Source organism: Suncus etruscus, chromosome 7 (assembly GCF_024139225.1).
Source record: "Suncus etruscus isolate mSunEtr1 chromosome 7, mSunEtr1.pri.cur, whole genome shotgun sequence".
Lineage (NCBI taxonomy): Eukaryota > Metazoa > Chordata > Mammalia > Eulipotyphla > Soricidae > Suncus > Suncus etruscus.
The window spans coordinates 41,009,826-41,022,441 of NC_064854.1; the positions used below are offsets into that span (position 1 = coordinate 41,009,826).

Genomic DNA, 12,616 nt, shown 5'->3' on the forward strand with positions numbered 1-12,616 from the left:
ATTCTGACTGTCTCCAAATGGCCTGAGAGCTATAGAAATCTAGTGAGCAGAGAACTTTATTCCAGGTTGGTGGTTCACCACTGACTTTTGGGGTTCTCTGAGCTCCAGAAATATGAACATTTTAGAAAACACTTATAAGTTTGGATTGTATGTTTTGCTTTTGTTTTGTCTATTTTTAGCTTTTCTCAAAGTCTCAAAGAGCAACACAATTTAAAAGTGGTTTAGAAACTTTGTAACACTGTTTTGGGAGGAGGGATGCATCCCCCAAAGGTACCCAGGATATTAGGAGGTCCCCAGGAATTCTCAAGTCATCAGTTTAATACAAGAATATGATGCTGCTCAGGCCCTGCAATATCAGGGATATTCAGGCCACCTCAGGAAAGTGTGGGACCTCCAGGGCTGCACTCAGCAATGTTCAAGGAGCCATTAATTAGTTCCATTAATCAAATACATGGTATCTACCCTGTGTTTCGCCACCAGACAGAAAGCTCTGGCTGCAACACAGGTCTGTAGAAATCACCCATCCACTCCCCTCTTCCCAAAATGTGCAGATACTAGGGTGTCTGTGCAAAGACTTTTTAATTTATGTCATATAGTTGTATAAATTTATAAATATTATATTTTAAGGTCAGAGAGATAGCATGGAGGTAAGGCGTTTGCCTTGTATGCAGAAGGATGATGGTTCAAATCCCAGCATCCCATATGGTCCCCTGAGCTTGCCAGGAGCAATTTCTGAGTAACCCCTGAGTGCTTCCAGGTGTGACCCAAAAACAAAACCAAAAACAAAAACAAACAATTATATTTTATATTATTATATTATAAATATAACATATTATAATACAATCATATAATATTACATACTATGTATTTTATAATATTATATAATATATTGTATAATATAAAATATATTGTGTAATATATTATATATTAATATATATTATATATATTAGGACACAAGTCTCACTTACATGAAGTCACAAAAATAAGAATTATACCAACTATCCTATCATATCATAATGCCACAAGTACAAATTGATTGTAAAAAGATGTGGAGAAAAATCTAACAGTTGAAGATTAAATAACATACTACTCAACAACAGCTGGATCAAAGAGAAAATCAAGGAATAAATAAAGAGATTTCTTGAGATAAATGGTAATAAAGAAAAAATTACCAAAATCTGTGGGATACAGCAAAAGCAGTAATTAGGGGCAAACTCATAGCAATACAGGCCTACATTAAGAAAAAAGAAAATAACAAAATCAACAACTTAATGGGACACTTAAATATCTGAAAAGCAAGCAGCAAAGGAACACAAGCACAAACAGAAGAAAAGAAATACTAAAAATCAGAGCAGAAATCAATAATATAGAAACCAAGGAAACAATACAAAGATTTAATGAGACCAGGAGCTGGTTTATAAAAAGAATAAACAAGAAAGACAAACCACTGGCAAGACTCACGAGAAAATAAAAGGAAAATACTCAAATAAATCAGATCAGAAATGAAAGGGGAGAAATTACAACAGAACTCCAAGCAATACAATACATCGTGACTGCTTATTATGAATACTGTACTTAATTAATCTAGAGAACCTAGAAGATATGGACATATTTCTGGAAAAATATCATCTCTTGATACTTAATAAGGGGTAAGTAGAAAGCCTAAACAGGCCAATCACAAGTAAGGAGATTGAAACAGAAATTTAAAAGCTCCTCAAGAATAAAAGTCCAGGACAAGACACATTTACAGCTGAATCCTGTCAAACATTCAAAGAGAAATTACTACCACCGATTCTTAGACTCTTCCAAAACATCAAAAAGACTGGAATCCTGCCTAATACTTTTTATGAAGCTAATATCACATCCCTTCCCAAAACTGACAAATATTCCATTAATAAATAAAACTACAGATCAATATCACTGATGAACATGGATGCAGAAACCCTTAATAAAATCTTAGCAAAATGAATCCAACAACACATCAAAAAGATTATACATCTTGACCAAGTAGGTTGCATCCCAGGAATGCTAGGATGGTTCAATATATGCAAATTAAACAAATTAAACAATATCATACACCATATCAGTAAAAGAAAGAATAAAAACTACATGATCATATCAATTGATGCAGGGAAAACATTTAACAAAATCCAACACCCATTCATGATGAAAACCCTAAGCAAAATAGGTGTAAAAGGAACCTTCCTCAAGATAGTAACAGCTATCTATAAGAAACTCTTAGCCGGGCCCGGAGAGATAGCACAGCGGCGTTTGCCTTGCAAGCAGCCGATCCAGGCCCAAAGGTGGTTGGTTCGAATCCCGGTGTCCCATATGGTCCCCCGTGCCTGCCAGGAGCTATTTCTGAGCAGACAGCCAGGAGTAACCCCTGAGCACAGCCGGGTGCGGCCCAAAAACCAAAAAAAAAAAAAAAAAAAAAAAAGAAACTCATAGCCAACATTATTCTTAACAGGACAAAGACTGAAAACATTCCCACTAAAGTCAGGCACTAGGCAAGGTTGTCCACTGTCTCCACTTTTATTCAACATAATATTAGAAGTCCTAGCAATAGCAATCAAAAAAGAGAAGGAAATCAAAGGAATCCAAATCAGAAAAGAGAGGCCAAACTATCTATTTGTAGATGACATGATAATGTACCCCTAAAGAATTCACAGAAAAGTTTCTAGAAGCCTGACTGTTTCATGGGTAGAGACACCCTGTTGTTTTAGGCTAAGGGTATTTCCTTCCTAATTTCTCCAATATTTGCTGCACCTCTGCAAAACAAAACTGTCACCTCCTTTTTTTCTTAAATTGTATTTTTATCTTCTAGATATTGGCTCTTGTCTTTCTCATAGAACCTTGGAACATAACTTACTTTGTTTTACCTCATTTCTGTATTTTTCTACAAAATTGAGGAGAAAATAAAAGTCTCGAGACACAAAAGTACTATCCAGTGGATTTTTTTCATATCAAAGGAAAAGGTTTAGGGAAGGAGGAAGTTGGGGGAACACTTTTGTTTGGGTTGATGGCTTGGTATCATCTTACACACTGTCAGGCCCTAACCTGTGGCCTAATCATTATACTATACACTTAAACTTTCAGCACTTTGTCCTGAGTCCATATTGCAGAGCACCCCAGATAAGCTATGGTCTGAGTATCAATGGGATGGAAATGGGCCCTGAGACCCTCCATCAATGAATGTGACCATTCCCCCATTGAAAAAAATAGCGCCCAGTGGAGATAACAGAAGTTGAAGCCAGAGAAGAGAGTTGATGTCAGATTATCCACTTACTGGAGTCCAGCTAGGGTCTCTGGACAGTTATTACTTTCAATCTACTATTGAATTAACTAGGCCTGTTGCACGGGGACATTTTGAGAATCAAATGAGAGCTAGTGTGGGTCAGAGACCTGTGCAAATTATATGAATGGTTCTGCCCAGAGACTTTCTAATGTGACAAGGGGCTTGATCCCAAACAAGATGACTTCCCCAGCTGTTTCCACCAGATGGAATGGAGAAAAGCCACAAGCTGGCCTGCTGTCTCTGAGAGTATTCACAAAGGTGAGTCCTTTACTTTTACACCATTATGCCTCCATGCTCGTGGTGTACTTTGCTACTGCTCCATTTTATTACATGGATTATTTTATTTCACACTTTTTTTTTTTTTGGTTTTTGGGTCACACCCGGTGGCTCTTAGGGTTTACTCTTGGCTCTGTGCCCAGAAATCACTTCTGGCAGGCTCAGGGAATTATATGGCATGCCGGGATTCTAACCACTGCCTGTCCTGGATCAGCTGCATGCAAGGCAACCACCCTACTACTGTGCTATCTCTCTGGCTCTTATTTAACACTCTTGATTATGAGGTCAGTCTCCTCATGATCCACCATTCTACCACTGGCACCGGAATGACAACCAGAAGGACACATGGCGTCTCTTGGCACTTTCCTTCTTTTGCACTGCTAAGTTGAGCCCACCATACTGTTTGCATGTATGATGAGCAGCAATCTAAAAGCACATCTAAATTCTTTAGAAAAAAATTTAAAAATCACACTAATATAAAGTAATTTTGAAAAGAGAAAAAAGAAAAGGTGCTTGATAAGGTTCATGCAATGTGATATGTGATATGTATGTATGTATATACATCCTGTATATATATAGGGCCTTAGAAAGTGCAGCCCTCTCTTATACTTTATACTTTCTAAATCTCTATGCTCTATAGTGTTTTAGAAAGTCCAACTTGAAGTACAATAATATGAAAGTCATCAAAGAATAAAAGCCAAGTCCTTGAATGACACTGTTTTTATTCCACTTGGCTGGGATTGTTTTTTCTCATCAACCCTATCATAAAGCGATGCTGCAGGAAGCAATGTTATTCGAGGACCTATCGTGCTCCAAATTCTAATGGCTAGTCTATAAATTCTGGACATGGAATGAAAATTTGATCTGTCTGGAAGAACATATCTATCAGACTGAAGAGATAGTACAAGTAGGCAGAGCGCATGCCTTGATTTCAGTCTACTGGGCTCAACCCTAACCACCTCATATGGTCCCCCAAGTCCCTGTACTAGGAATTCCTGAGCAGAGCCAGGGGTAAGCTCTGAGCAGATGTGACCCTCCCCACCTAATAAAGTATTTAAAAATTGTGCACTGTGATCCGGAGTGATAGCACAGCGGTCAGGCATTTATCTTGCACACTGCTGGCCCAGGGACCCTGGTTCAATCCTCAGCATCCTATATGGCTCCCCAACCCTGCTATGAGCGACTTCTGAGTGCAGAGCCAGGAGTAACCCCTGACCACCACTGGATGTGGCCCAAAAATTAAAACAAACAAACAGGGCTGGAGAGATAGCATGGCGGTGTTTGCCCTGCAAGCAGCAAATCCAGGACCTAAGGTGATTGGTTCGAATCTCGGTGTCCCATATGGTCCCCTGTGCCTGCCAGGAGCTATTTCTGAGCATAGAGCCAGGAGTAACCCCTGAGCATTGCCAGGTTTGGCCCCAAAACCAAAACAAACAAAGAAACAAAAACACACACACTACGAGAAAAACCTATGATAATGAATAAAGACACAAATTTCTAAGCAATAGGTTCTCTGTTACTGGAGTATCCTTGGGTACAGGCCAAGTTTTTGATAGAAAAGGGGGAAAGATGCCTTTTATAGGATGGCACATAATTTATACTCTAGGGTTTTTTCCATTCATTCAAAAATAATTACTGGAACCTGGCAGAAGCTGGGAAGAGTTCTATATAAGTATTGAGATGGGGAGAAATAGCCTTTGGCAACAGAACCTGAGAACTGAGCTAAAACACTGCATTTACCAAAGTTGGTGATGGGAAGACTGGGACAAAGTGATGAAGGGAAGTAGACACTCTGGTGGATTGTGAATTGCTGTACCCATGAGACTCTAGCAGTAACAGTGTTGAAAATCATGGTGCTTAAAATAAAAAAGGAAAAGAAATGGCTAGTGGGGGTGGGATGGTGGTACAAATGGCTGGAGCATGTGATTTTTGGCATATAAGAACCTTGGTTTCAATTTCCAGCACCAAATGGTCCCCTAAGTGACACACGGCTAGGTGTACTTCTGAGAAGAGAACTTAAAGCACTTTGTAAAAGGTAAAGCAGCAAAAGCCATGAACCATTTTACTGGATTCTGTTACATGGTGAGGTGACCAGACCTTTACAGCCTTTCAAAGCCAACCAACCAAGTTCTAAGAGTTTGTTTGTTTCCCCACTATTTTACACTCTCCCATTATTATTGAACAATCAGACTCCATAGATGCCTGACTGTGAATCTCTTAGACATTTCTGGAAGGAGGAAAACAGCAGTTGGTGATTTTTAATGAAGGCAACACTAGTTTACAATCCTGCAAATGCATCTGCATGTTGTATAACACTGCAGGCAGCTTTTATGGATACATATCTCTTTAAATATAGTCTCAGACCTCGTTAAATATATGGTATCACAGCATCCACTACTAAACTACCATCAGTACAATATCACTGCAAAGTACAATATCCCACCAAAGTACAACATCCCTGTTCATTGAACCCCTCCACTGTTGCTTTCCCCAACTCTAAAAATCCCAGTTCTACTCAGATTTTTCTATTAGTTATGTTTGGCTCAGTTTTACCTATTCCCTTTTAAAACTAAAAAATGGGGCCACACGGCAATTTTAAAAGGTTATTCCTGGCTCTGCACTCAGGAATTACTCATGGTTGTGCTCAAGCAATATTATGAGATGTTGATCAACCCCTATGTGTTGTACTCTCTCTCCAACCTCATATGTTCCTTTTCTTTGGAAAACAACAACAATGACAACAGAAATTCTTGAACACTCTGCCTGTCTCCTATGAAGTTTCAAGTCTTATTCTTTTGTTTTGTTTTGTTTTGTTTTGGTTTGGTTTGGTTTGGTTGTTTTGGCAGTGCTCAGGGGTTACTCCTGGCTCTATGCTCAGAAATCGCTCCTGGCATATCTGGGGACCATATGGTATGCCAGGATTCAAACCACCGTCCTTCTGCATGCAAGGCAAACACCTTACCTACCTGCTATTTCTCTGGCTTCTCGAGTTTTATTCTATGTCTGTGTGTGCATGTACACATATGTGCATGCATGTGTGACATGTGTGTAAGATGTGAAAGGCAAGTGTCCAAGAAGATGCCTTTGAAAGTCCACAGGCCCTGAATTCATGACTCTACAGCCATACTCAGGAACCTTGGAGAAAAAGATACAAGACCTTAGGTCAGAGAGTTCCTAGTGCCTCAAAAACTCCAAGTCCCAGTAGCACAGAACTTGTGAACTGAGACTGGGAATCTCAAGGGACATTGTGTGGACCCATATGCTTTGGCGCTTTGGAAAACCCCAATATCTCGCCAGTTGAACTGTAGGCTCAGATCTCTGTCCTTCATACTGGCTTTCTTCAAATCTGAGATAGCTGCAGGTGAGGCCACTGTGAAAGGACCTTAAAGGCCTGGCAGCCAAGCAACATCTGTCCAGTTCCCATCTCCAAGAGTCACAAGAATAAAGTGCCTAGTGTGCCAGCCAGAAATTGCAGTGCAGGTGGCTTCTTGGCTGCTGTGAGGGGTGCTGTTGACCACTGACTTGACTATTCTGCACCAAGATCCATTCAGTGAGTTGACTGGAAAAAGAAGGAATTAACACGAGAGCCCACATTCTTCTCTCTCTCCCTCTCTCTCTCTTGCTCTTTCTTACTCTTGCTCTCTCGCACTCTCTCTTTCTCTCATCTCTCTTTCTTCATTTCTTCCTTCCTTCCTTTTGTAGTTTGAACACACACACAGAGTTAATCAGGGCTTACTCTGGACAGCACTCAGGAATCATTTCTGGCAGGGGCTCAGGACTGGGAGTCAATCCCAAGTCAGCAGGACTTCTACCCACTCTACTCTTGCTCCAGCCCTTATGGGGCTCACATTTCTATCTTACAAACTCACAGAACAGCTCTCCCCTGAATCCCCATACTCCCTGAAGGAATATGTATTTGGCAGCTTCTGCATCTGCAGAAATGTGAACTTATAAGTTGATATCAAGCCAAACAATAGAACATATCCACCCACCTCCCACAGAGTCAAGGATGGAAACAGCATCTGAGAGGTGCTCTGTGCAGCATCTACAGAAACACACAACATAGCTGAGCAAACAGAACAGAGTGTGAAGGCCAAGCCTATCCCTGTGAAGCCTGGGCTGCCTAGCTGCTATTAAATAGTGCCACCCCCAGACATTGCCCCCAGTGAATCAGAAACACTCACTGGCTCCTCACACATGTCATCTACAGCACACTAGAAACACAAGGAGTAAGGTAGGTAGAACCTGTTGTGCTGATTTCCCCCTAGTCAGCTCTGATATCACACCTTCTCTGTGGGGCCTTCCTAGATTAAGTACTCGATCCAGTTCCTATACATTTCACACATATGCATACATAGATACAGTATAAGCATGCATATACACATGCGTGTACACATATAGAGATTTATTCAATTTCTGGCAAAAAAAAATAAAACCTTCTCATCCTTCTTCATTTTCTTGTGCCCCATCATTTATCCCCTAAGGATAAATTTCCTCTAAGCCTTGAGAATATGAGACTGGATCATTGTCTTCTGTATCCTGTACTGAACTGTTCAGACACACAGGGAGTGCTCCGAGGGTCCTGATAATGGGAAAGTGGCGGATTAAGATGTCCCCCCACTTTAGTCTGTAAATATGATACAAATACTGCTCCCATCTGATATTTGTGATGAAACTGAAGGCCCCGAAAACATTGTGATTTTGTGATGTCCCATCCTTAACCACACAAAGAACTCTGTGATGAGAAACTTTAAAATGAGAGCAGCATGAGAGCTTGGCAAAGGCAGCAACTACATACCTCGTGTGGATTTCCTGCTACCATGTCCCCAATCTCCCTAAGATACAAAGAAAGTAATCAACCAAATATAAAGACAAGAAAGTCTCAAATTTGGGGGCAGGCTTGGGGACCACCACCCTTGGCAATGCTCAGGGATAACTCCTGACTCTGCGCTCAGGAATTACAACTGGTGCTACTCAAGGAATTATATATGATGCAGAAGATCCAACCTATATGCATGCAGGCAAGTGCCTTTCACTCTGTGCAATCTCTCCAGCCACTCAGAGCTCAATTCTTTTAAGGAAGTTACAGTGGATGTTTCATCCAAGAGTTTCAGTTCTGACATGCATCAAACTGCATTGAGGTGTCCCTCAGCTAAGATCCCACTCTGTCACCTCCCTCAGCCCACCCACCCAGAGCTTTCCACCAGAGGAAAGAACTACCTAAACGTTGGTCCTTCGTGGTATCTAGAACATTCATCAGTTGACACATTCTGCTGAGGAACTCTCTCTCCACTGAGCTGTTCCCACTCTTCTCCTCTGGAAACCCAGCTATGCTTGTCCTATGAAACTAGACTCTGGGGAATGTGTGGGAAATCCACAATCCATGCCCCTGTCAACATATATGTGCATGGAAATAGTGTAGTGTGTGTGGATGGGGACTTTATTTGTACTGAACATTGGGTACAATGTGAATGGGGTAGTGGTTTGCATGTGTGTGTTATATGTGTGTGGCATCTGTGCATTGGTAACTGTATTATAACTGTAGAGGAGGCTTATATAATTCTTGCATGAATTAGAAGTACAGTATGGTGATATGTAAGTGCTCTATGTGTAGTATGTAGGTGTAATGTGTAAGTGCCCCAGGTGTGCTATTAGTGGTATGTCTGTTTGTATAAACATATGTCTGTGTATCCTGTGTGTGTGACAGAGGAGGAGCTGGGATCTCACCTAGAACTTTCTCCCTAAGCCTCACACCCTTGGTCACACCCATGGAAATCCCTCTAAGTAGGCTGATCCTGATGCTCTTTCTCCCTAAGCCTACCTTTTCTTTAAAAAACAAACAAACAAACAAAACCAACTCCCTGCTTGCCTCCAGAGAAAGCTTAAAGGGCTGGAGCAATGCTCTCTGCTCTGCATGCCGGATCCACAAGTGCTAAACAAAACTAAACACAGCTAAACAAAAAGGGTCACAAGATAATTCAGGCTCTAACTCACACGTAGTTGACCCAGGTTCAACCCCTAGAACCCCACCAAATGGTCCCCGGATCCCATCAGGAATTGATCTCTGAATGCAGCAGAGCCAGAAGTAAACCCAGAGCATCACCCAATATGGCCCCAAAACAAAAATATCAAACAAAAGGGAAAAAGCTCCCCCAGAGTCCTATAGACAACATGGTGGGCAACTAACTACCTGGTCAAGTTTCTTGGGACCACAGAGATGAGGAGTCATAGATCCTACTCTTGGGAAGCACCTCCAGGGAACAGGGTGGGTCCTACAATGTGACCCCACCCACAACCTCCCTGCCCTGGTCCCTGATGCACCCAGACTAAACCCCACGCACATGGCCTCAGCCTTCCTCTCAGTGAACACCCGCAGGCAGAAGTCGCCGTCCTTAAAGGGTTCGAAGGTGGATGGCACCACCAGGTACTCCCCTGGGGGCAGCTGGACGCGGTCCGACACCTCCCGCAGGTTGATGTAGGTTTTGGAGCAAGCGGAGGGCCGGTGGCCCTGGAAGAAGTCACGGCTCAGGTGCACGTCCCTGTGGTTCTCCAGCTGCAAAGGCCAACAGGCAGAGAAAGTTTGTTGTGAAATTCCAGACAAGGGAGGCCATGGGAGACTGGACTCAGAAGGGGGAGGCCCAGTTTTTGCCTCCAAGTTGTGTGTCCTCATCTAGAAGTACTGTGATGTCTTGACCTCCGTTTTCTAGCTAATGAAAGCTGGGCAGGCTAGAGAGATAGCGGGGAGGATAGGACTCTTGCCAGTTTGAACATCTAATCCCCAGAGTACTCTCAGAAGTGATCCAAGAGCAAAGAGTCAGGAGTCAGCACTAAGTATGACTAGATGTGGCCCAAACTGCCCTCTCCTAAATAAATAAATAAATAAATAAATAAATAAATAAATAAATAAATAAATAAATATCAAGCAAAGGACTGAACAATGGGAATCTCTGTGTCTGCTCAGCTCCTCTCTGAACCTCTGTCCCCCACAGACCTTTTCTTTTTTTCTTTTTGTTTTTTTTTTGGGGGGTCACACCCAGCAGCGCTCAGGGGTTACTCCTGACTCTATGCTCAGAAATCGCTCCTGGCAGGCTCTGGGGACCATATGGGATGCCGGGATTCGAACCATCGTCCTTCTACATGGGCCCGGAGAGAGAGCACAGCGGTGTTTGCCTTGCAAGCAGCCGATCCAGGACCTAAGGTGGTTGGTTCAAATCCCGGTGTCCCATATGGTCCCTCATGCCTGCCAGGAGCTATTTCTGAGCAGACAGCCAGGAGTAACTCCTGAGCACCGCCGGGTGTGGCCCAAAAACAAAAAAAAACAAAAAAAAAAAAAGAAAGGCAAACGCCCTACCTCCATGCTATCTCTCCAGCCCAGCCACAGACCTTTTCCAGACTGTATTTTGAAAGCAGCATGGAGCATCCTAGTATTTTTTTCCTGTGTCTGAGAAGTCTGCTGAAACTCTAATCCCAGAACCTGCTGCAAAAGAGGCCGGGCAGGCTCTGGTATCTGGGGAAATGCTGGGTAGGGCAGACAGGCTGGGAGGCCAAGGTGGGATCAGGAAAGGGAAGGGTAAGGCCATCAGACAGGCTTGAGGCCCCACCTGCCTCCCTTTGGGGCCTTGGCTCACCTTGGAAGGGGTCAGTGCTTCTCTCAACCCATGTGATGGTGGGAGAAAGGGGATGCTGGCCATGAAACCTGTTCCTTAGTTACAGCAGAGGGCTTTGGAGAGGCAGGGGCCGCTTTCTACTCACACCCCACCTCCAGGACTTTGTCTCTGTAATCTATCTTCATCAAGATCCTTTTGACAGAGGTCAGAAGCTGAGAAGCTGCCAGGCTGGGGCATCTGTGCCACCTCAGCTGGCATGACCATCCCAGAGCACACAGTGCCCTTCACAATCCCCAGATACTGGATCCCAGCTGTGCTGGAGGGGTAAAGAGTAGAGAAAGCAAGAGCCCAACTCCCAGAGCTCTGGACAGTCCTCGCAAGAGGATTCCCTAGCCAATTCCCCAGGAAGCAGGGTGCTGTGGCTGCCTCTGTATGTGGAGCTGCCCCTGAATACATTTCCGCTGTAGGCAGGAGATAACAAGGCTGTGACTAGTGACATCATGGTCACTCTGCCATCCCTAGCGACAGCAAAGGGAGGAAATGGGCTAGAGAATGGCCTTGGAGCATAAGGTAATGCACACCTGAACTCAACTAGGAGCAAACCAAGTTCTCACAAAAAACATGGAGGTGGGCAGGAGTCTAATTTAACAGGCCAGAGTGGGAACTGTGAGGGAGGGAGGCAAAATCTTGGTCTTCTCAATGCTATCAGAGACTCCAAGCCACCATGTGCCCCAAAACCCTCATGTTCTTTTGGCATGTGTCAGCCAGAAATGACAGGATGGGGGTGGGGTGAGCAAGTTTACTGTAGGGGATGGGGGGGAACCACAAAGTGTGATCCCAGGATCAGTACAAACACGTCCCTGGGAACTTCAGCACTTTCTCAGATGCCACTCCAGACCTTCAGAATAGAAATTTTGGGCAGGGGCCCAGTCACCTTTTTCTTTTTCTCCAAGATTCAGAGGCAGTGATTCAAGAACCACAGACTCAAAAGCAGCTCCCTTGCTGTACCCCCAGAGCACAGACCCCAAATAGAGGGCAGCAGATAGTGATGTTGGGAGAAATTGTTGTGTGTGTGTATGTGAGACCTTTCCCAGGCATGAGGTTTTTCATTGGCCAGACTGACCCGGAATTTCATTATTTTCTCATGGTGAAGATACGTCGGTTTTAAATCATACTTCCTGGTCTGTTACCTCTAAACTCAAGAACAAGCATTTATGAGCCAGCAGCCAGGGCAGACCAGTAGCCTGCAGCCTCATAAAGTGCTGTGAGCTGGAAAATATGAACTTGGAACTTGGCGGCACATGCCAAAGAGCTGGCCCAGCATGAGATCCCGAGAGTGAGCTCTGCTGGCAGCAGGGCAAATCCACTTTCTAAATGTGGTCAACTCCAACTGGACAGAACAGAGAGGTCCTAAGCCTGGCTCACACATGGCTAT

The 12,616-nt window shown here is 43.4% G+C and overlaps 1 protein-coding gene across 1 annotated transcript in view; it reads right to left on the reverse strand.

The window, feature by feature from the left end:
- CAPN8 (calpain 8) overlaps positions 1-12,616 on the reverse strand; it is an 83,868-nt gene that overhangs the window by 15,072 nt on the left and 56,180 nt on the right. Inside the window, exons 12-13 of the mRNA XM_049776485.1 lie at positions 9,916-10,127; positions 8,373-8,409 (exon numbers count right to left, since the gene is read on the reverse strand). Coding sequence (XP_049632442.1) covers positions 8,373-8,409; positions 9,916-10,127 — 249 coding nt within the window. The remainder of the gene's footprint in view (positions 1-8,372; positions 8,410-9,915; positions 10,128-12,616) is intronic.